Below are 25798 nucleotides of genomic sequence, written 5' to 3'. Positions count from 1 at the left end.
CATTCATTGAATAAAGCATTCTTAATTGCGGGTAAGAAATATAGCAACAGCATTTTTACCTTTAAGATTCAACAACTATTAGACTTGCCTACGAGATGAGTGAAGCTTTGCGACTCGAAAAGATAGCGTACGTGATACCTTTTGCCAGAAAATGTATGTTTCTATTGGAAAAACTTTATTTTGTTTCGTTTCGTGGGAAACCGTAAAAACCATACATGAGAATAAATAAGGTATTTTTATTCTGAACTGAGTGTAATAATAGAGAACTAAGCAGACAATATTCCCAGTCTGCATCATACATACTCTTCGAACAATCACCACCATCAGTGTTCATATACAGGGAATCCATAAAGTCCTACAGGAAAGTAAAACTCTATAACTTGGAAACTACGTAATGTATTAACAAATACTTTTTGGTGTACTTACAGAAAGATTAAAAGCTTTATTTCAGCTAGTTAAGGTTTATTGCCAAACCTCCAATTGTGCACCATTCACGTCCAAACACTCTTGCAAGTCTTTTGGGGAAACCGTGAATTATGTGTTGGCGGTGTTTGTATGGAATGTTCAAAATCACATCAGTTATTTTGTTCTTGAGATCGTGCAGATTAGCTGGCTTCTGGGAATACACCTTGGTCTTCACGTGTCCTCACAGCCAGTAATCACAAGGCGACAAATCTGGTTCTTGCAGACCAAGGTGTGAGTCCTCTTCGGCCAATCCATCTCCCCTTAAATTCTTCGTTAAGAAATTGTCGAACTTGAAGGGCATAGTGAGGCGATGCCCCATCCTGTTGCATATGGACCTCATTAAGGCTGCCTAACCTAGTAACTTCTGACAAAAGGAATGTTCATATAATTGTTACCATTCCTCGAAGAAAAAAAGGGCCGATAATGTGGTCCATTGAAACAGCACACCACACATTAACTTGGAGACTACCCCGCTAGTGCTCCTCGAATTCACGTGGATTTTTCCAAAATCGGCAGTTGTCCCTGTTCACTTTTCCCGACAGATGAAATGTGGCTTCATCTGAAAACAGAAATCGAGACAGGTCACCATCTTCTTGTAAGTGGGTAAGCATTGACTCACAGAGTTCCATTCTCATGTCACAGTCTTCCTCTATCAGCTCGTGCACAAATTTTAACTTATAGGGCCGGACCTTCAAATTCTTGCGTACTATCTTGGGTAACGTTGACTTCGGTATTCCCAGTTCCAATGACCTACGTTTAAGCGACTTCATTGGACTCCTGGCTACACTGTCATGCAACGTGTGAATCACATCGTCACTCGTTCCTGGCTTTCCACTGCGTGGTAAATCTGACACACTTCCCGTTTGTTTGAACTTCTCGTACCACCTCTTGATACTTGTTTCTGGTGGGGGTGTTTTCTCAAACGTTGTTTCAAACTTCTCCGCACTGAAACGCAAGATTTTTATTCCGCAAACCACAAAACACATTATGCCTTTTCTTTAATAGACCCCATCTTAAATAACGTGATTACCAGCGCAAACGTCGTCGAGCATTGTGGCCAGAACAAAACTTTAAACTTTCCTTCTTCCAACCCCCAAAATTTATACTTAAACGTAACGGTTTCCAAGTTATAGAGTTTTACTTTCCTGCAGGACTTTATGGACTCCCTGTACATAATCTTTGCAAATTCAGAATGGTGTCAATATATGATATACTATCTTAAAATTATTACATTGGTTGGCGTTCAGTTCCTTTTCAGTATAGAGACTATACAAAGTGTAGGATCCAAATCACACATGATCTTGCCGGGAATTGGATTTATTGTTTAAATTAATTTATTAGATCTTTGGAAGGTATATAGAAAAAACTTTTATAAATATAATAAGTAGTTTAAACAACCAATGTATGATCTGTGCAGGGCAATACTTTTTACTTGTATTAAAACTGAAAAACTAACTTATCTTTTATCTTCAAGAAGCGCAGTTAAGTTTCGATCTTTAAAACAGGTTGCAATTCTAATATATGCCATAAATAACATGAAACGTACATGTAAATGCACATAAACGTGAAGTACAAACTTAGCTAGTATCTACTGCTGAAAGCATTAAAAGGAAATAAAGAAAACCGGAGCTTCGGCTGAAAGGCGATGCACTTTTTTTCCCGAGCAATTTCGAACGCTCCTTTCAACAGAGTAATCTTTTTACGACAGACAGGGAGGTTCCACGTGATGTATCTTGACATGGCCTACGGGAAAAAATGAGAAAGAGCAGCGAAAACATCTCGAATACTCCCATCATTTAAACCGTCGCGTTGCTCTACAGGGAAATCTCTCTCCACTATAACGTGCTATCGTTTTTCTTCTGAAAAATTTTGCGAAGTCAAAACATTCCCATGGTGAATGCCAACAATAAAACGATAACATATAGCAGGTTATATAATGATTTTTGTGACATATCATGGATTTTTTTTAACACAGTGGAAGTATATTTTTTCTTTGTCTTGAGAAAAATTGTCCATGACGCAATACATCATATAGTACAGAGGTTGTTCAGTCTACATTTGACCAATTTCGACTTACCTAAAAATTTAGAAGAATCCATGGCGCCAGGTCCGTAAGTGCTCGATGTGTTTCCCTTGATTCCTAACAATAGCCCGACAGCGTAATTTCCACTGTAATAGGCTTCTCTGAAGAACTGGGAGGGGAATCTTGCCCCATACCCTTCGCATAGTTTTCCAAAGTCCTTCCGCAGTTGTCACACGTCGTTTTCCCAAAGCCAGCTTCAGCAATCCAAATCCACAATAGTCCACAGGATTTGCATCTGGAGATTTAAAGGCACCTCATTGAAAGGTATCACCTGTATACCACTTGCCTCCTTCATCTCCCTGTAGAATGCGAAGGACGATCGTGAGGTATGTGGTGAGGCCTTGTCCATGTGAATGCGCACCAGATTGGCGTCATTTCCGTACATTGTTGGTATCTCTGCTCGTAGATCGGCCGCATGATCTGCTCCTGAAAATACTGCGAATTTATTTTGCAGTTCTTCGCCACCCTACGAATCTTGTTTATCTCGGTAACAGTAGCCAGTAACGACCATGAACCCTTTTGGGAAGGATTCTTTAGAGACACGGACCCACATTCTGAAGTTCTTGGCGCCTTTCTCTCGGTACATGATGACTCTCGGTTTGCCGCAGTTGGAAAGGTAAATCCATGCTTCATCAAGCGTTACGACGTACATCCACCCTTGTTTTGCCAGATGCCGTTCGTACAGCTTCCGGGCGTTACACTTTCGTTCCTTTTGGTGGGCATCCGTGAGAAGATGGCCGCGAGCTTTCATGACTTTTCAGCTTGAGTTGATGGTGTAACGTCCGGCTCACAGTCCCCAAAGACACGTCACGACGCTTAGCCATACACCTTTGTGTTGGCGGATTTTCTTGCATTGCCATTTTGCGAAGTTTCCTCTGCATGGTGGAGGTGGCCTTGGTGATTTCCCGCTTCCTAGGCAACTTCGTTGGTGATCCGAATGGTGGAGCTTCGTTGCACTTTTTAATAACATTTTTATTCCACTTAAGCTGATGATGCAACCATTCTTCTTACACTGTTTTCTAATGACAGAAACACTAAAGTGGGCGTCATAAAGAGCCGCAATATAGCCTTCCCAAAACCGGCTTAGTCTGGGCGGCATTTTGGTCACAGAGCGGAAACCCACACACTTGGAAACAAATTTAACACAACATTCACAACAATGGTCCTGTTTTGTGCGTTATTGTCGTCCGCGCGGAAAAACAATTCCATTCCCAGGAAGCCACTGCACAACACTGCAGGACGCAACGAGCCAGGTCGGATGAGTCCATTCTGCACGAGAGGGGGAAAGAACGAAATCGACCAAATGTAGGCTGAGCAACCTCCGTATTCTGCTACTACTGAAAGAGTAGAGGCTTCCAAGCACCAAAGTCCTCTCAGCAAATCTTATTTTCGGGGAACCGCGGTTGCTGTGGTAGAACGTTTACCTCTGATGCATGGAGTCTTAGTTCGATCCGAGCTCGTACCAAGTGAGCTTTGTGGCGGACAAACATCGTGAGGGGTTTCTTGAAGTTCTCCCGTTTCCTTCCACTTCATTAATTCCACTATTTCATTCATTTTGTAACATCCCCGTCTCTAGCCTAGCCGGCATAACTGTGGGACGTAAAACTTAAAGATCTCATTTCATTTCAAATCTTGTTTTGATGTAAGAAATGCCTTTGTATTACCGCCCATTAATTCAGTTTCGTTTCTTCCCCTCTTTCCTTTCCCTTTTATCAGTAGCGTACGCAAAGGCGGATTACTAAGTTTTAACTCCTGCCTCCCACTTCTACGAACTAGTATGGAAAATAAAAATAAGAATAAGAAAATACCATGAGTATGAAATTGCCCTTGTTTTGAACCAACACGAACACGAGTGCTTGAAAATCATTCTAATGAAATTTTGTACACACCACTCATGTTTTTTACCATACTTTATTCGATACAGTTAAAAAGGGGACGAGAGACTGGTTAGGACATTGAGAAGGAACTGTTTTCTGAAGAATGTGATAGATGGTATGCTGGGAGGACATAAAGGATACAGTTGACGGAGGATATTAAAATAGAATAATCTCATGTCAAAACGAAAAGGTTAACTGAGAGTCGTAATGTATGACGAAACCATCTCAATTTCCGACAAATGATTTCTCAGTGACTGCAAAATACTTTTTCGATGATTTTGATATTGTTTGTAAATGCCATCCTTATTTAGTTGTCATTCAATTTTCACCACATTTCAAATTCTTTCAAAGCTCTTAAATGCAGCCTTATTTTCTTAATTACAGTAGATGTAAAGCTATGCTTGGTACAAAACGATTTATACAGTTCGTTTCTTTTCTGGAATTATGACTTTTTTTTATGTTTTGTGCTTTGAAGTAAAACAGTTTACAGAAGACCTTAAAACGAAACGAAATACAAGGCCTACAAAAGTTATTTCAGATGAAAATAATCTAATATCTTTTTTAATTCGTACAAGTAATTGGATTGATTATAGTTGATGGGTAGGGTGCATTTCTTGAGATTTCAAATATTTTTTTTAAAAAACACTTGTTTCTATAAAAATTACAACTATTTTATTTGATACGTTTCTCAAATTAAAAGAAAATGAATATAAATTACTTACAGTGCCTTGATGATTTTTTAAAATCTTCTCCCCTCCCCCCATAGTCATCATAACCTAACAAGTCTGTTATTTTAAACTTCTTTATTACAATGAACAGCGAGAACCTATAAAACACATTACACAAACTAAGCTGTATAAGAAACAATAATAATACACAGACGAGAGCAAAAATATTTTTTTCATATTTAGCAGTTTTACAAACAATACACAAAGTTACATAAATCTTATATATCTTTTCATGTTATTCATCTAAACTTTAAAATTTATAATATTTAGTTGTACTGATCTTTCAACAATGGATTATTCACTTCTTCTTCTTTTTTTTACAGACTGAATACGAATTGATGTATAGTTTTAAAAAAAAAGAAAGAAAGAGGTCTTGACAATTGCTTTGCGACCTAACGAAATTTACATTCTAGGAGAGCGACTAGAAAACAAATATTATACATGTCAATACATATAAATAACACTTTCGTACGAAACTTTTTTTTTGGACATCTTTAGTGATAGTGTTTCACATCTTCCTGTGATTTTTTGAAGAAATACTAACATAGAAAACGAAGCACGAAGACAACACAAAAAACATGAAGATATATCGACAGTAGACACATTAAAATATTGTTCACAGTAACTAGGTTATGTGTTATATCTTGAATTAGTTTTCTTCTTTGAAAGTTATAAGAGCAGCCTTATCAACAGAAACTGAATAAATGGAAATTTTGGTAAGTATATTAACAAATGCACACATACATGAATGTTCATATACCATGGTTTATGGTTGCAACTTACGTGTAAAAACTGAATCTTTGCAGAAGAAGAAAAAACGAAACACAGAATACAGTTAAGGTAAACGACTTAACGTATTTACAGTGGAAGCATTCGATCAATAGAAGAGTTCTTTCTCTATTCTTATGTATAAATATTATACACATTATCTTGCACTTTCTATCTCTATTTACGACGCAAAATACCTTGCTTTTACATTTCTTTGTACACGTACACAGTAAAAACTGAACTGAAAGAATATTTTCTGAAGAGTCCACTGCTGTATAACACACGCACAAACAACGCATTCATATTTTGTATCTTTCACACCAATCTCATACAATCAGTTTCACTCACACTCATATACAAACATTAAAAAAAAAAAAAAAAAAAAAAAAAGTAATGGCACAGTTTACGAGCACGTCTTAAATGTTCATTATTATTATTATTAAATTTCCCCAACAGTAACGTCACATTCTGAATACGAAGACCTGAATTTCCTGGAACATCTAAAACTTGTTGGTGATGGACGGAGCAGCAAATGGACCCATCACACTCAAACCTTCAGCTCATTATGTTGTTACACATTCTGCATTTATATAATTTTTTTTTCAATGATATTGTTAGGTTCATATCGCACTGTTTCCACACATGTAAACTCGAGAAAAAAAATACTCCCATTTAGTTCAGATTTTTGAGGTATTCCTGTCAAGCAAATTTACAGGATTCTTCTGAAAATATATATTTACAACTATGTACAAGATCAAAAATACATAAGACTATACAGTGATGCTGCGAAATGAGGCAGCAACAGTTGTAAACTTCCTTTTAAAAAAGGTTTTCACGCGAAATATTAATTTTCATCCCTTTGTATCTGCGCGACTATTTTATTCACCGTCAATAAAGAGCTCTTTTGTTATTTACATATTACATACATATGATTTAGTGCCTTGAAGTAAAGTAAGGAACCTATGGCAGTGCTAATAATACACATATTATTGTTGTTCCTTGAAATTTTTCAACTGTATTTCTTCTTCTCTCCTGATACTAAAGTATAGTTATATTATTAAAGTGAAACATTTTCTTCCAAGGCACACCATAAAACAATTTTGTCAGATAACCTTGACAAACGTTGAAGTGCAGATAAATTCTTTCATTATTTTCTGCATAAAGATATTTTATCATTATGTATATAAACACATAACATATAATATTACTTGTAGAACACAGTGTTTTACTTCTGTAACGCACATACAGGGATACATAATAAAATTACGTTCTATCGTGTTGCCTACACTGTACGTAAGCAAAATCCAAATTCATATGAAGACTCTTTCTGTGTCTTACTTATATATATTAAATGAACGTTTCTTTAATATTAGCTGTAATTAATGATTAAAAAAATCTCTTATATTAGCATACAAGTACGTTATTTCTCATGTTTCAACTGTTACATTTGTTTTACCACAGAGCAGAAGCCGTAATTCTCTGAAAAAGTTATAAACTGTATACTTAATTATGTTATTAGCTATAACATTTTGCTCATCCTGCATCAAGTGTCTATCTTCTAGAATTCCATTAGTTAATTTCATATGGCATCACCGAAATGAATTTTAATATAACATTGGATTTAATTTACTGAAAACTGTCGGAAATAATAAGGATACGAGATTAATTATAGTGTCGAGCATAAATCATGGAAACACTGTTTGAATCTTTCTAGTGTTAGTAGATCATCAATTTCCAGTCAGATACCAGCAAGTATAAAATCAATTATATTTTGAGTATATCACCCAAACAAAACTATGCTTAAATTTTATAATTCCATGATTATAATGGAATAATGGTCCACCATAATTCCTCTTTAAATGTCTATTTAGGAAATATTGCCAACAAGCCAGTTATTACACTATTTCAGTATTATTTTATGCATATGCTAAAGAGAATGAAAAAGATGTTACATTAGATTGAACACGTTTTAAATTCAAACAGCATTGTTTGTTTGCACCTTTCTTGCACTTAGCTCTAATTTATAACCATGGCTAATACAACAGTCAGAAACGTTTTTATCAACCGATACACAAAGTAATCAATATTATTGATGGAACTAGTAGATGTATAGAGTTCATGTTATTACATTTTAAAATAAAAATACAAATGAATACTAGTCCATAACTACGCATTATGAAAACATATAACTTGGACTTATAAATCTGGATTTTGCCTAAGAACTTCACATAAAAACATTTTTTTTTTTAAGTAAGTCTTATTATTCCAATTTACCATTCTATTGTTACACATATGCTTCCATTCGTCTGCCTTGCAGTTTGTTGAAAAAATTTCCCCAACTACTGAAAGTCTTCCCGGACCAGATCCAAAAACTAGACGTTATTCCAACAATAAGCGCCATCAAATACTTGATCATAAACACTTCAAAATCCGGTTTTCGACTCCCCTTGATGCGACTTTCGGTGGGGCATGGTATAGAGTACGGGTTCTGTTCTGGATTACAGATTTCCATATGCCAGTTGACCATCCAACTGTCAAAGTAACTTTGCTCATAAAAAAGGCAAGCAAGAACGATGACCGCAGGAACAGTGTAGAGCACCGAGAAGACGCCTATTTTGATCATAAGCTTCTCCAATTTATCAGTCTTGGTGCCGTCATGTTTCATTACAGTTCTGATACGGAACAACGACACAAATCCAGTCATCAGGAATATTGTGCCAAGAACAAGGAACACGAACAGCGGAGCCAACACAAAACCTCGCAGGGCCTCCACATTCCACACGCCGACGTAACACACGCCACTCAATACATCTCCTGTAAAGAAACAAAAGAAGAAGTGTTTTAGATATAGTATAGATACAGATCGTACATACATCATCAATACATACATACACATAATACATCGATATTACACACACATAATGGTATATAGTAACTTCATGGACTACATATTAGCGCTAGCGAGCAGTAATAATTTTACTGGCACCACTCTAAAAATCCACGAAAACAATTTGTCAGAAATTCATATATAACTGTATATACAACATATTAAAAAAAGAAAATTTGAGTTGCAGTTCTTTAAATGTAAGATTTGCTCGATCAGCCTGTATTTTGTACACTGATTAGTAACTTATATACTTGATTAAAATTCAATGGAAAGAACATGATCCTGAGACCCAGAGAAGAGTTAATGTTCGAATTCTTGCATTAAAGACAACTAAATAAATAAAGGTACACTTCTGCATAGCAAGTCATTACTACCAATATTACAAATTCTGTAAAAATTGAAGTTCTGTTAATTTGTCGTGTTTTTAGTATTCAGAACATCGAAAAATGTGGAAACTGGACTTGAGACTATATAATAAGATGGTCCGTTATCTGAAACAATGTTGATGGCTGTATAATTACAGGCGAGTGTTAACACAAAATTCGACCAACTCACATTGAATAATAATGCGTAAAAAGTCTCACTATTTTGTTTCACAATATACTTTCTAAGCGCCAAAGGTGTTATGAGGCCTAAATCTGCGGAGGGATCTCTCTTGCTTTCTTATTTGGAAACTACGGAAAGAAAGAAATCAGCAAATCGAGGAACTTACTGTTCAAGACTCATTTGTTTACACTAAGAGTTATCTACATGGAAATACAATTACAATGGATCCACATATAATTAACACAAGCATTTAAGTTTATTTTTTATATGTGTGTTTTCTTCAGAATCGTATTGCTTTTCTTATCCACGTATATTTGTAGGTGCAACGGTTCGTGGATATTTTAAAAACAAATTAAATGGATAAACATTCAATTACTCGTAACTGAATCTTTGAAAATGAAAACTTTTATCTAACACCCTACATGGTTACAACATTTAATCTGAAAGAGACAGAGATGATTAAGAAAATGAATGATAAAGAAACAAATTGGTGGAATGATAATGTGAGGAGAAAAAGGAAAACGCACATGGCCTGAGATCAAACCATAGACTCCTTGTTTTATATACATACTCTACCACTGAGCCATCATGTTCCGTACATTACCGAATCATCGACATTGAATCATGCACGAGAACCGAGCTAACATTACTAATTTTAGACATTTTTGTGCATTTGACACGCTATTTGAATGTATTTCGTTACAATATTATCGTTCATAAAATAACCAGGGTAGCTTGGGACTTCGCTCCTGGATCCCCGCACTTTTCATGACCCTAACACAGTGGCGGATCTAGAAGGTAAAAACTAGGGGGAGGCAGCCAGTACCCAGATTATGATAGGTATATATAAACTTGCAAAAATATATAGATAATAGCTTAAATTATTTTGTTACTGAAAAAACTGCCCCCGGCCTAGATCCGCCACTGCCCTAACATATCTATATACAGAATTGACATAAGTAATCAAAATCAAGTTTTGAAAAAAAGAAAAGAACAAGAAAATCACATCTCTCATTTTAAAGAACTAAAAGAGAATAACAGCGGTCCTATGTTGGCGATTGACCATAATCTCTAACATTATGTCAGCAATGGCTGACATTCACAATTACATTTCGAATAGTGTAACATACCTGACACACTAGAATACAATAAATTCAACATTTTACATTTTAAATCAGGATTTTTAGATTGAATCAACTACTCCAGATTTTGTCCGTTGCTTCTAGTTTTGTTAAATCGAGGGGGAAGATCACTTATTTATTTATTCATTTTCTTTTTAGTTTAACGTTACACGATGAAGCTCCGAGGCTGAGAGACGGTGATGATGATGACAATGAACGAAATAGTGGAGTAAAGAAAATAGGAGAACCCCGAGAAAACACATGCACACTGTGTTTATTCACTACAAAGGCCCACTTGACGAGGGCTGGGATTGAAACAGGGACCTAACACATCAAAGCTGAGCGCTCCACCACTGAGCCACTGCGGTCCATTGTAATCGTCGCGCGAGGAAAAATATTACATTTAAGGGTAACATGGAAGTATGCCTGATGACGTCACTTCATTCCACTCATCTTTTTAGAGGATGATTACTGGATTTCCTCTCCATAATATGGTTAATAAACGTAAATAGCTTCCTTCATCTAAAAAGATGACGTTGTAAGACCCCAATTTCAAGCGAGTTTAAGTGTGAAACACGAGTCACGTGTTCTTTTGCTGTTGCTAGGGAAGAGAGGTTGTTGCCTCCAGAGATAACTCTACAAGTTCTTAATGGTTTGCAGTTCCCGAGATTTGCTAACAAAAGTCATTCTCATTGTTTCACAAATAAATTAAATTTGTATACAAGAAAATGAAATCGCACACGTGGTATACTCTTTAATAAGGCCATACTTCTGTTTTATTTTATGACGTTGGTTAATTACATACATTACATAGTCAATACCTTTTTATTTTCAAAATATAGAGCAGTAAAATCAAAACAATAAGTAAGAAAGTGAATGATTAGAGATTAAGCTCCCTTTTCATACCGAAGCTATATGAGACGGGAGTTATTATCGAAGCAGGATACGAACTATTATTCACAGGGCCATCCCGTAGGTGGGGCAAGTAGTGCAGTCGCCCCAGGCCCGACGCTACAGGATGAAATATTTAGGGTTATATAATAAAAAAGAAAAAAAAACAGGGTTAAAAGAGATTTTTGTAAACTGTTTTCCTGACCAAGTTTCACCTATTTCCCTGAGAAAAGTTTAATTTCCCCACTATATACGTATATGTATTTAATCGGTCTACGAGATACGGAATTATACGTGAACATACACACGTTATTAAGACTATCAGCTGTTCAAGAGTTTCATCGTCTACCTCAAAGACTGTCATTAGATCCTCATAAAATTTATATGGAATCTGACAAAAAAATACTCTTTGAAAAAGAAAAATCAAAATCGGCACATCTACGTTGAAATTATGTATGAATATGCACACAATGAAGTCGGTTAATTACATTATTAACCAGTGTTCGAAGTGGAAAAAAAGCACAGGCGGTATGTTTTATTACGATTTTGACTCAACATACCGACTATTTAAATATTGTCTTGATCACTGAAAAACCAGAGACGGTATGTTCTTATTACTGAAAAGCCAGAGGCGGTATGGCATACCACCGCATACCGTCTCACTTCGACCACTGATATTAACATTATCAATTGCTGAGGAATTTCATAGTATAGCTCCGATTACTATTATCAGATCCTGATGTAATTTATATGAAATCACAGCGAGAACACACCTTTTCAAATAAAAAGGAAAATCTACAAAATCAGTGCATCTATATCGAAATTATGCTGGAACCTACGCACAATTAGTATGAACACTGTTAGCCAATGAGAAGTTTCTGGTCTAGCTCCGAAGACTATACTTAGATGCTTATGAAATGTATGTGGAACCACCGGAAAATAATACTTTTTCAAAATAATAATAATAATAATAATAATAATAATAATAATAATAATAATAATAATAATAATAATAATAATAAATAAAATCGGTGCACCTGGGTCGATGAGTTATGTAAGAACGTAAGCACAATATATATATATATATATATATATATATATATGGGTCGTTCAAGGAAAGTTTCCCTATGTTACCAAAAATGCATTTCTTAAAGCACAGAGAAAAATCAATTTGTACCAAGTAGCATGGCCCATTCTCACTTTTAACATAATCTACAAGACATCACAAGAATTCGTCCTCCCATCGTTACACAAATTTTTGAAACTCATCTGCAAAAAATTCCGAGTCCAAAGAATGAACAACACTTTTCATAGCTGTCTGAAACTCCAAATCATTATGAAAACGTTGACCTTGCAGCTAGTATTTCAGCTGAGGAAATAAAGTCAATTGAGACGAAGTCAGAGCTATAGGATGTGTGTAGTAAGTTTTCCCATTTTATTTCCCGAAGTTCAGCCTGTGATACTGCTGCCAAATGAGGACGAGCATTGTCATCCACAATAATTACACCAGAAGAAAGAATCCAGGATGTTTGCGGCGAATTGTGTTTCTCACTTGCTCCAGTGTCTGACAACAACGTGCAGCATTGATCGGTTCTCCTTTCTTCAAAAACTCTGTAAACACTATTCCCTTCTAAACCACAGGCAATGCTGTGTGAAGAGGAAAAGGTCAACTACTGTCAACTACATTGTGCAACAGGCAAGAAGGGAAGGGACTGACACCAGACATTGGATGGAATTGCAAACACTTAGCCGGACTGCAAGGCTCCAATCTCACACTCCACAGTGGCAGTCGACTTCATGGAGGAAGTCTCCCCGCTCAATGGCAATTATGCTGTGTTTCGTTGACATCTGGTGGCCACCGAGGATGGAACACGCACTGAATCACACGATCGTTTTAGTGGTCAAGTTTTTTTTTTTTTTTTTTTTTTTTTTTTTTTTTTTTTTTTTTTTTTTTTAGTGTGAAGGCGTACTGTTGGATTGGTATACCGAGCTCTCAATTTTTCAACGCGGTACATTCACCGGTTAACGTTACTGTGACACTGTACTCCTTCCCCACGTGCGTCTTTTTAGTGGTGCAGTCGGCCACGACTTTAACTTCATGGATGATAGAGTGCGGTATTAGATAAATGGACTGGTCTGCCTGTTCCCTCGACTTGAAGCCCATCGATGACGTGTGGGATGCTATGGAGCAACTTCATGCAGCAAGCACGTTCAGACGCACAAAGGACCATTCAGCAACGGTCAACAGCGTTGGTGGAGGAATGGAACTCCATACCACAACCACTCATTGTGAGCAGCATGGAAGCACGTTGCAGAGCATGCATCACTGTTCGTAGCGATCACACTCCTTTTAAGGACCATTTCACTCCTTCTGTAACATAAGGTAGGGCATCATAGCTGCAGTGACTTCAGCGTAAATTATTGTCTCAGTCACATGTATGTAGTGGCGCTACTATCTACGTATGGCTCAAGTTTTAATGATCTATGCCACTTGGGAGTGATACAGCATGCTGAACTTACTTTAGTTCTCAAGTTTCGCACACCTATGTATAATGATTATGATTGACCTATCAACATTGTAATGAAAGAGAATTGCAATTTTTATCTCAATTTCTGGAACAATACGTTTTAAAAGCAGATCAAAGGTAAGAAAACATGTTGCATTAAAATAAATGTAACTCTTACACCGTTCTATTGTTGCTTTACCTAACAGCTATAGTATTTCAAGCCGAAAATACAAGTTTTGAAATTATGTACTTTTACTATCGCCATAAATTAGGCAATTACATAACTCATACATTGCCTCATGACAACTGAGTTTCATTTTTGTTTTACCGGGAGTCGAACGCAGAACCACGCACTTGTGTCAAGAAATAAATTGCAGGAAGGAACTAATCCCACATCCTTTTCCTTTAAAAAAAAAAAATTAAAAACTATGGAGCTGAGGTTTTTGCATAGAGAGGCAAAAAGGACCACCTAACAAAATTCAGAAGACCACCAATCACAAAGGCAGACGTTAGTTGCAGGCTCAACAAAGAATGGAAATCAGATTCGCACCGCTAAACAAAACCTTGTAAGATATACGAAAGGGTAATAACCACGTTGATGAATGTTTAAAAAAAAAAAAGTTATAATGATGTAGCGATAAAAGTAAAATGAAATTGTGTACCGAAGACTCAGTAACTGGAACGAATTTGCGATTTCATGGTCAAAAAGTAGAGCGAGTTTTGTGACTTGACATCATTGCCACTGGAATCCCACAGCTAGACTTAACACATCTGACAGTTAGACATAATAACAATAATAGAAGCTGTTTCTTCATTTCAATTTGAAATATATATATATATATATATATATATATATATATATATATATATATATATATATATATATATATATATATATATATATATATATATATATATAATCTTCCTTGTCTCTATAGAGAAAAAGGTCATCAACGCAAATACTTGTTGAAGCTATTATGATTAAACTTTATTTACACACTGCTAATGAGGAACTTCCTGTTCTAATACATTTTTGTGTGTGTGTGTGTGTGTATGTGTGGTGGCGAATGGGATGCGTCTATTATGCTTTATAACTCGATGACGCAACGAACTATTTTTTTTAAAATCCAACATGGAACTATCATATTAATCTAAAAAATTAACCATAACACATGAAAAAGAGCAAATATGTACACACATTTCCCTTCCTCGTACGTACTGAATATACATAATATAGTACTTGTATCTGTACACATATAAAAGATGGAATAATGCAATGTTTTACGATACTAAAACAACAAAAATAGGCTAATTTATTCCGGTATTTCTTAGTTCGATGTATTATCAAACAATGGAATACTGCTAGACAAATGTTTGCAGTTTCTTTCTTCTGTTTACTTATTATTATACAAACTTCGTACGTCACATAGCAAGAAAGATAAGACTGACGAAACACTCATCTCACACCTACACATATTCTAAAACACACAAAAACAGTCGAAGGCATTGACTAATGCACAACTACGAAACGAGTCTGGGAAAAAGTTTCTTGCAAACGCCATTCTATTCATAACATGTTAAAACACTGACCGTTAGTTTCGGTAACATTCCTTAAATAATTTAACAATTGGTTAGCTAGTATTCTATAGAACACGAAGAGTTATTAAGTTATACAACTGATCCCTTTATGATCAATAAAACAATAGGTTATATTAAGTAATAATTTCATGATGAGTTTTAACGATCATGTTCGTAATTTAAAAGAGAATATGTTGCCCTTCCCGCTGGTCTGGTCTAGTTCCTGGTGCAAGAATCTTAGAATTTGAACATAATATAGTGGCTTGGATTCCATCTTAAACTGTAGGCTCACGTCAGATACAGCATAGGTACTGAAAGGAATGCTAAAGTCTAATTCAACCAAGAACTTTGTAGAGTAGAATTTTGTAAACACTAGACTGCCAGACTATTGCAAATTTTCAACGCTCAATAATACAAAATCCTGGCTTTGCACTGTACCTGACAAAGAAAAAATAAGTTGTTTTCGATTTGTGTATATATACGCTACTAAAGTATCGATGGGAATATAGCAGCAGAACGTTTTGTCGGAAAGAAAAGCACGTATCTGTGAACTATGACCTTCCATCTCACGCTTTGGCAATCTTTCTTCAAAACATTTTATTCATGTAATAAGCACTTCACCGCAATGTTACATGACGGTACGATAATGTCAAGAGATATTCCAAACATCTGAGAATTCATAGTATGACTTAAGTACCTCGTACAAGGAAGTGTGAAGTGACAATACGACAGCATCCTGTGATGTACTTTAGCTTCTCAGAATATTTCCTGACAATACAGTATATACATTCCCATTACTAGCAAATATTTACTGTAGGTACAGTCTTATACAGCACTGACAAATAACCTAAATACATATTGGTCACTCAAACACAACTATCTTTATATTAAAAAAAAAAAAAAAAAAAAAAACAGTAACTGCATGGCAAATAACTGAATTTTTGCTTGGTAACCTGCATTTGATTTTACAAAATAAACTTGGGTATCTTCCTGAGTATCATAAGCTTAAATCCATATTGACTACACATTTCAGAAAAATTATCGTTACCAAACTCCAAGAAGTGATTCTTTACATTAAATGAAAGAAAACAAATAAACACGGACCGGAAAACGCTTTGAAGCTATATGCTGCAAAAAGTGTGAAAAATCAGTCTCTATAGAGCGCCCTTGCTTAAAAACTACTTGAGTTACTCAACAGATTTGAGTTATTACATAATCGATTAACTATTGCTAGCTCTTTATAAAAATATCCATTCTTGCGAACCGTGCCGTACCGTACCTAAACAAAACATTTTAGAAAAGGTCCGGGATCAGAATTAATTTCCAAAAATTACTCATCTTCACTCTTCGGAAATTCACTGTGTAGATATAGTATGGTTTGTAAACAGTATTTACATAAAACTTGGATTAATTACTCTGTAATTTCTCAAACCTTTTGAACTAGATCGCAAAATTTTCAAAGCAAGGGATTTCAACAACTGTTTTTTTCGGGATATCAAAGTTGATACCCAGAACCCATAGAATTAAACACTGTCATTACCCCTTGTATAATATGAATTTTATACAACCCTTCCTAAAGTGAAACTATATATGATGGAACTTACTATATAATTCAACCTCGTACTCGAAATGTATGTGGGTCATGATTAATAATAATATGAAATGCATTTTTTTCAGTTTAACGTCCCACATTAGGCCCATTAGGCTAAGGGAGACGGATGATTAATGGAAGACTCGGTGGAATGAGAGTGTGGGAAGAAACAGGAGTACTCCGAGAAAATTCATAAGCACGATGCTGTCTACCACAAACTTATTTGGTCGGGGATCGAGCAACGGACCCCACGCACCGGAGATAAACGCTCTACCACTCTGACACCATTATAATTAAATGAAGAAAACAGAGAGTAGTAGAGAAATTTAGCAAGTGCGCTTCATAGTTACGAGACTAACTTAAAAATCTCGGGACTCTAGTTCAAGAAAGACTACGATCAGATCGATGGCGCAGGTTCAACTGAGTTGAATTAAGAAGTAAAGAACGCTGATCTAAAAGGACAGAAAAACAACGAATAAGCTCAATTAATACAGTCCGGCTTGAAGCATTTGTGTGTGTGTGTGTGTGTGTGTGTGTATGTGAGGGCCGTACATTCGTTAGTTTGAAGGAAGAAAAGTTTCTTTCTTATCATATAACTACAGATGAAATCTCAAATCCGATATCTTAAAAATTCATAGGAACTTATCGAAAACTCGTGGCGGCTATCGCTATTAGGCCTATGATTTCTGACAGGCATTTATTTCGGGAGGGGTCTAAATCTAAAATGAGAATAAATTATATTAAAATTTGTAATTCAGTCCTAATTAGACTAAACTTACAGAAAAGCCGGGATTTTGGACGGGGCGAACTCCCAGGGCCCATACCGTGCGTACGTTCCTGATTGGTGAGGTAAAATGTGAACGGGACTAAGGCAAAGCATTGTGTGCTTTTTTCTAAAGCAAAAACTTAAGTTTTCGTAACTATCAATAAATAGTTCGCTATAATTTATTATTATGAGTGCGTCCCATGCCTGATTCGATCATGAGTGAAGCAGTTTTTGTGAATATTAAGTCGCCCCCATCGTTTTAGTTTTAGTCTCATTTCTTCATTTACCTCCTCCCACCCATAAAGCTTTTTTTTAAAAGTACGTTTTACAAAAAAGCATGCGTTTTTTAAAAGTTACTATTTACGACTATTATTTACTTTTTGGATAGTCTTTAATATTCAATATCCTGCAATCAATTTTTTACTCCGTAACCTGAAAATAGCACATGATTTCTTGTGGAAGGCAGTAGTTTAGTTCCGTTAGAGGCGCCACATAAAGGTTTCGAAACTACTACTGAATCCACCTGCTATCTATTGAGATGATGCTTAATTAACTGACGTTGCCTATGCATACACACAATCGAAATATATTTGTACCCTAGTAGCAGAGACAACTCGCAAACCGCTTGCGGTAAGCTTGAATTGGAAGTCGGCCAAGCTTGTACCTAGCTTGATTGGTAAACGTGCAAGCATGCTGCAAGCTCAATTAAAGTAACGAAGTTACATAGGAGTAACTTTGCGTTTAGTGTTCCCTTCAAGCTTGACACCAGCGCTTTACAAGTCAAGTCAGTAGCCAATGAACGGCCAATGATGCTATGACGCTTTGCGAAGAGTCTAAAGCATTGCTTGCAAGTACAACCAAAGGCAGATTGTATGAAAGCATGCTTTTCAAGTGCAAGCGTAGAAAGTCAAAAGCCAAACACGTGTCAACTTGCCGAAAGCTTTCTTGCTACTACGGTAATAATTTTACCAGTAAAACGGTAAGTTTGAGTGAAACTTGAGTAACGTATTGTATTGTTACTCAGTATGCATAAGCCTATCTGTACACAATTTCACAACTCTGGTTAGTATGGAGATGTGTAAAATTTCAATTGTAAGATTTGACTCACACAGAAAATTAATCTAATGAAAACATTTTAAAAAAACACACACTAACAAGTCTTCTTTGCTTTCAAAATAGAGAACAATTGGTCAACACTGAAATATTCATTATGAAATAATAACAATAAAAAAATCTTACTGTGTAATCAGGAGGACCCAGCATGTGAATAATAACAGAGCAAGGTACTTTTTCCCCTGACCGTGCGAACAATTCAAGGACTTCATGGCACGCAGGTGTAACATTGAACTCTCATACACTAAAACAATGGGCAATAACGTCACGAATTGTCGCTCAGAAAGAGTACATGTTTTCACACCTGGTAACACATACAAGGATTACTCCTCGCTCCTCGTGGTCTTTCTTTGATACCGGACAAGCAAACGACTGAACTAGTCCATTCATCTTCACAGTCTTTTACAAGTTATAACCCTTGTGGTTTCTTGTAACCATAGCCTGGAAATGTAGTATTAAACTTACCCACACCATTATCCAAGTTTATTACTATTATTGTTATTACATTTTGTTCTTTCCACAAAACACTCAGCTACATATAATATATTAATTAAATAATACGACGTTTCATTAATGGAAGCATTATTAGAAGTTAAATATTTCACGAACATTAACAAGTTCAGGTATACGGATGACAATTATAGCTAGAACCGAAGGACAACACGAGATGATGGATAAAACAGCTGATACTAGGAAGTAATAGGAATGGAAATCAATATCTAAAAGTTGGAAGTCACGAGAATATCCCGTGGAAACACGCCTTTACGGATCAGAGTAGAACAAAGAGCCTGAAGAGGCCAACCAGTTCAAATATCTGGTAGAAATAATCCCAGAATAAATTTAATGGGGACTTTTTATTCTAACCGGATGTCAAAGAGTATTCTGGGATTATTTCTTGGAAAAACGGAACTTAAAATAAGACATATGTTTCTGTTTGATATTGTAAGATGCAACAGAGTGAAAACGTTATTATAACGTTTACGCGACAAAAGGTATACATTTATTTGTTTCTGCTGTTAAAAGTAATAAATACACTCTCTCCAGCATGCAGGAAAGAAAGATTCGACCGTTTCTTTTGCCAACGGAAATATTCCACAGAAGACCGGAAGATACTGTCACCGGGTTCTGTGTTGTATAACGTACAAACATAATAATGTGAAGAATCCCTACCTGAAAGTATTCCAGAGGCCTACGACAGGGTTTCCAGCTCTTTTCGTTTCAAAATATGAACGATAGTGAATATAGCAGACCAGAGCTTTGCAACTAGCGTGTCGCTAGATGGTTTGTTATAAAATTAATTATAAATTTCTTTTTTTCTTTTTTTTTTTTTTTTTCGTTCTGAAAACTAACTATGTATTAGAGATGATAACTTCTACAATTTTGTGCGACCAGCATTCAATAACAGCACAAAATCTCTGTTTAAGAATCTCTAAAAATGGTTTCACGTGGTGTAGCGATGAAGGATATTCTATACCGAAGTGTTGATGTATGAAAATAATAATAATAATAATAATAATAATAATAATAATAATAATAATAATAATAATAATAATAATAATAATAATAATGAGAGAGAGAGAGATTAAAAACAGTGAATGAGTGTCGTGTAAAAGTGTATGTACTATCAAGATGACGCCATAAAGGAAAGGATGAAAAGCACTGCACTAGACGCTTGTACAAAATGAAAAATGAAATCTTTAGTTTTACCACGATACTAATGATTAATGAAACTGAATGATTATGAAAGAATCGATGGAATAAAAATGTAGAAGGATCAATCAGTAGCATCATTTCAGTTTTGCCTTCGGAGGCGGAGGGGGCAAGATTGTCCACTGATATGATAGTTTCGCGTTTTTCGTTAGTATAACAGCATGCAATTAAGTCAACAGTATGTTTCTCAAACTCAGAAGGGGCGATTGTCCTCCTCAAATGACGCCGCCCCTACAAAGAATATGGGAGAATTCCCACGGATACAATGCTGTCTAGCAGAAACTCATGCAGGATGGTATCAGAAAAAAACCCCGAGAAAATCCACATATACGATGCTATCCGCTACAAACTTACACGAAATGATATCGAACAGGGGACCTTCGCACCGGAAGTGAGTGCTCTACCAGTGAACCACCATCCCCCCAACCATACTTATTATTATCATTAATACTATATGTGCTACAGCTCTATCGAATACTCGAAGCATGTAGATTACTAGGTAATCTATGATAACTAGGTTATTTCTGGGTTAAAGCATACAAATAGTTCATTGAAATATGTCACAATTTCCTAGCGTTACGACCCACGGTGACAACTACATGTTTTTTATTCAGTGATGTATAGTCAGCCCCTCTGTTATCACCACCGTTATCTAAAACGGATTTCACTAGACCTTCTAATTCATTTTTCCTCATTGGGAATCGAACTCTAGAAAACGAGAACTGATCATTCGACTCTTGAGAGATAATGAAGCATTTTAACTGAAAAAAAAAAGACCGTATCAACAAAAATACAACAAAGAGACACATTGGACACAAATTTACGAAAATTAACAATTCTTTGGAGCTATATATTCCGTACATAGAGATGTTACGTTTTATGAATTATCATATTACCTAACAAGAAAAGTACACATTTTTACTAGAAGAAATTGTGAAACAAAACTTTCCTGCCTCATCAGTTGCTTGCCAACATACGAGCATACTGGTAGCTTATTAATTCAGCTTCAGAAATGCATAAAAGCAGTATTTGTCTTTTGCTAATGCACTTCCGAGTTTCAAACCAAGTTTAGTCTTTTACTTATAAGTTTGTTCACTGGATTCATGTTGATTTTGGACATCCAAACACCTATGGTACAGATTTCTTCCTGTTCTTCACGAGCTATTAAAATATTTTAATCCTAAACTCAAATTATTCGAACGTTAATCTAAAATAATAATAATAATAATAATAATAATAATAATAATAATAATAATAATAATAATTCGAGTGTTTGAAAATAGGTTTTTCTTTATTTTCTAAAATATATTGTCTCTCGTACGCACATTTTTTATTCATTGTAAATGAATATTATGCCAATTTCATGTGCGTTAAAATTGACATCAGACGACCGAAATATTGCTGAAAATTATTACTGTTTTGAGTGTGATCTCTGACTATATTACTCATAATAAGATACGAGCGCGTACATGTTATGAATATTAAGTAAATGTAGACCACTATAAAATGACAGAGATAGATCCGGTACAAAGAGACACTGTTTGAATGAATATTTCTGTATTAAAAAAAAAAAAAAAAAAAAAAGCTGATTTAGTTCACAGATGGTACGTTTAGATGAACTCGGCACCGCACACTAAGTTCTTTCCCTATAAATTTTTTACGGACAGTTCATTTATTTATTTAAACAGGTTATTTTGTATATTTAGAGGTACCAATCCTTGTATTCGCCTAGTAGGAACATTAAAAAATGTCAGGATGGCAGGCCGCAGACCTCGAATTTGAACTTATCGAGCATCACGAAATGAATACGTAGACCTTTCACCTATGCTCGCTTGAGAATTTCTATTTATAAGAAGTAATTTTAAAACAAAGAGAATAATCATTAAAAGTGTTTGTTTGTTGAAACTATTATTTGACTTTATCACTCTAATTTAGTAGCAGATCATTGGTGGAGAACGTCTTTCCAATTTCCTGCAACAAGTAGTACCATTCCACTGTGTTTGCTGTGTCCTACGTTACAATTTCTTGGCAAATGCGTTTAAAAATAATTTTAAATGATCATTTCAAGTCAGGGCGCAGTGGTTCAGTGGTAAACATTGTGGGACGTAGATCCCTGGTTCGATCCCAAATTCCAGCAAGTTGACTTTGTAGTGAACAAAAACCATGTGCGTGGTTTTGCTCGAGGTTCTCTCCCTTTTCTTCCACTTTCGTCATTTCACTATTATCATCCATTTCGTAATTACAATTTCCCTTAGCCTCGGCACAATTAAATAAGAATAATAATAAAAATTATTTGAGTTCACAGTATTACACCAGTTCTCGAAAATTATTATTTTCCTGCCATCATATTTGCGAGAATTTATTTGTTAGAGCTATGACATATATAAAAAGACCACTCTTCGATTCTCTTCATGAAGTTTGACACACAGGAAACGATATTTCATTGCTGTACTATCGTTACAAGACATATGTTAGAGCTATACATACTGAAAATACATTTTCTTTCAAACATCTGCCTCTATGTTCAATTTACAGAGACAACATTAAAGGATATTGTAAGTAATATTGATGACAGTGTTTCGTAGGACACTTATATAAATCAACTCATAATTTCCTCTTACACACGTTTGTTGCTAAATAGAAGTAAGGAATGGAAAGTCGTTTTGTGGTGGAGGCATAGATAAACCAACTGGAACTGGCAGTCTGTTCTCAGCAGGACGCTTCCCTCAACTTCAAAACCTGATACGGCTTTTGTCCATAAAGGCCAACATACACTAGCGTATTTTCAGCGCGCATTTTCGGTCCGTAAAATGATGTCGTAAATTTCGGTCCGTAAGTTGGCCCATACACCTAGCGTAAAAATAGGCGCGTAAAAGAAGAAGAAAAAGAAGCGGTCAGTTTTCGCTCTTCCTTTTGCCTGTTGTTTCAGCACGCGGTCGTTTTCCAGTTTGCTCAAGTTGTTTGAACAGGACAGATCTATGTTTTAAATGCAGGTCCTATAAACATTATGCTATTAAGGAAACGAATAAAAAGAAAGAACAAAACAATAGAAATATTTGGACTAGCAAGTGATATTCAATGTAGGAGTACTTTTTATTTCTTTTCATAGTATCGGAATGTGAAAATTCCCATAGAATGTTTTAACAAAGTTAAGTCAGACAGATTTTAAAAAAAAAGAAAGAAAGAAAGAAAGAAAGAAAGAAAGAAAAACAAAAGCTAAATCCATTATTTTGCGAAAGCAGTAATTCAATTTAATAAATTTTCTCACTAAATTTGTTAGATTTCTCGAATAAATAAATAAATAAATCTACCCTCTGTGGCGTAACATATCTCATGGAACCAGGGCCTACCATCCAGCTTGTGCCACTCATGCCTTTAGGGCAGGGTCCGAATCCTGGAGCCGAATTTCCTTCTATTTTGTTTTAATCCCTTCCAAAAGCAACAAATTGAAACATTGGTCCCTCACAAAGCAATCAACTATCTCCTGTTAGGAACTATTTTATCCCCCTTCAAATATACACAACGTAATTCGCGCACTGCTATTGGGTAATATATGCTCAGCACATCTGCTGCTCTTGTAGAATCTAGTCCTTAATGAAAGGGTCAACAAAAAGAAGGAAAGTCAACCGTCTCCAAGTACAAACAAACCAAGTTTTAATTTCGAAGTGTGACTTGACAAGCTATTTAAAAGTTACAAAGAATATCTAGAATAATTAAAATTTTATATTTAGAAAACGAATTAACACTTAATCTGGGATATAACCAAATGAAAACAATATCAATTGTATTGTTGTACTTTACTAATATGAAATGCGGCAAGTAATTCACTCTCCTGTTTTCTTTCACAATCTTTGAAGCATAGCATTTGTTCTAACAGTGACGATATTAATACACCATGGTACATTACATTGGATAGTATATACATTTGCTCATAATAAGAAGTTTTTGGAAGTTAAAATATCTTTTAATACAACTAATTTTTAAATATATAAGTGCTTGTGTTATCCCTTATCCATTTAGCAACTGTAGAATAGATTGCTTTATATTTAGAATAGTTCTCATCAGAGTCGTAGCTAAGTTGGGGGGCCAGCGGGGCGGTTGCCCCGGGCGCTGATAGCAAGAGGGTGCCGAAGAAGCAAGAAGAAAGGAAAGTATTGGAAATGAAAATAGATTTGTTAAAAATTTTCTTGCTCGCTACGCCCGCAATCCAAATGTTTCAATAACAGTTAGAACAAGTTTTTAGTTATTACTTTAAAAAAAAAGCTATTATATATGATTTCTTAATGACGATGTGACATACATGCTGCCAAGTAATGACTTAACAGTGTAAACAAGAGCGTTTTCAAAATAAGAAACGGTCACAGTCTTACATACGTACGTATTCGGCATTTTGATGATGATGAGTTAGGTTAGTTAATCACGTTTTTCTAACCAATCGTTTTAATCATGACGGTGAGAATAAAGGTATGAAAAATGAAAGGAGTGAAAAGACACACAAGTTGTTGTTTGCGCGGGAATATTAAAAATGAAGGTAAACAAGGAGAATAATAACGTTCTTGAATGTGAAACAGTTGTAGAATAGGGTCTTAATGGGTCAGAACTTTACTCCACGAATTTCGTCTTTTTCAAAGACTGATCGCTACCAGTGTTTTTTTTTTTTTTTTTATTTCATTGACATGAAATGCTTCCAATTTAAAGAAATTTATTGGGATCATTTCTCCATTAACTACTTATATCGCCAGGATTCTTTTTTGTGCTTACGTATCTAGTTGTGTGATATTTTTTATTTATCTACATACATACAAAATACACACACACATATATATATAATGTGTGTGTGTGTAATTTAATATTTTTATTAATAAAAGTAACCTTAAATTCAGAATTTTCAGTCATTAAGAAATTAAGTAAGTACTATAATTTTAAACATACACTATGTGATCAAAAGTATCCGGACACCCGGCTGAAAATGACTTAGAAGTTCGTGGCGTCCTCCATCGGTACTGCTGGAATTCAATATGGTGTTGGCCCACCCTTAGCCTTGATAACAGCTTCCACCCTTGCAGGCATACTTTCAATCAGTGCTGGAAGGTTTCTTGGGGAATGGCAGCCCATTCTTCACGGAGTACTGAACTGAGGAGAGGTATCGATGTAGGTTGGTGAGGCC

General features: G+C 35.5%; 1 protein-coding gene across 1 annotated transcript in view; it reads right to left on the bottom strand.

Moving 5' to 3' along the window:
* Positions 1–5213: 5213 nt before the first annotated feature.
* Positions 5214–25798, bottom strand: part of fz (frizzled class receptor) — a 107034-nt gene continuing 86449 nt past the window's right edge. Inside the window, exon 2 of the mRNA XM_081744856.1 lies at positions 5214–8735. Within this exon, the coding sequence (XP_081600982.1) occupies positions 8206–8735 (530 nt within the window). The 3' untranslated portion in view covers positions 5214–8205. The remainder of the gene's footprint in view (positions 8736–25798) is intronic.

This window comes from Thermobia domestica, chromosome 2 (genome assembly GCF_964235325.1).
Source record: "Thermobia domestica chromosome 2, izTheDome1.hap1.1, whole genome shotgun sequence".
NCBI lineage: Eukaryota > Metazoa > Arthropoda > Insecta > Zygentoma > Lepismatidae > Thermobia > Thermobia domestica.
Note: the sequence above shows the minus strand (reverse complement) of the source record. Positions and strands in the feature narration are given on the sequence as shown.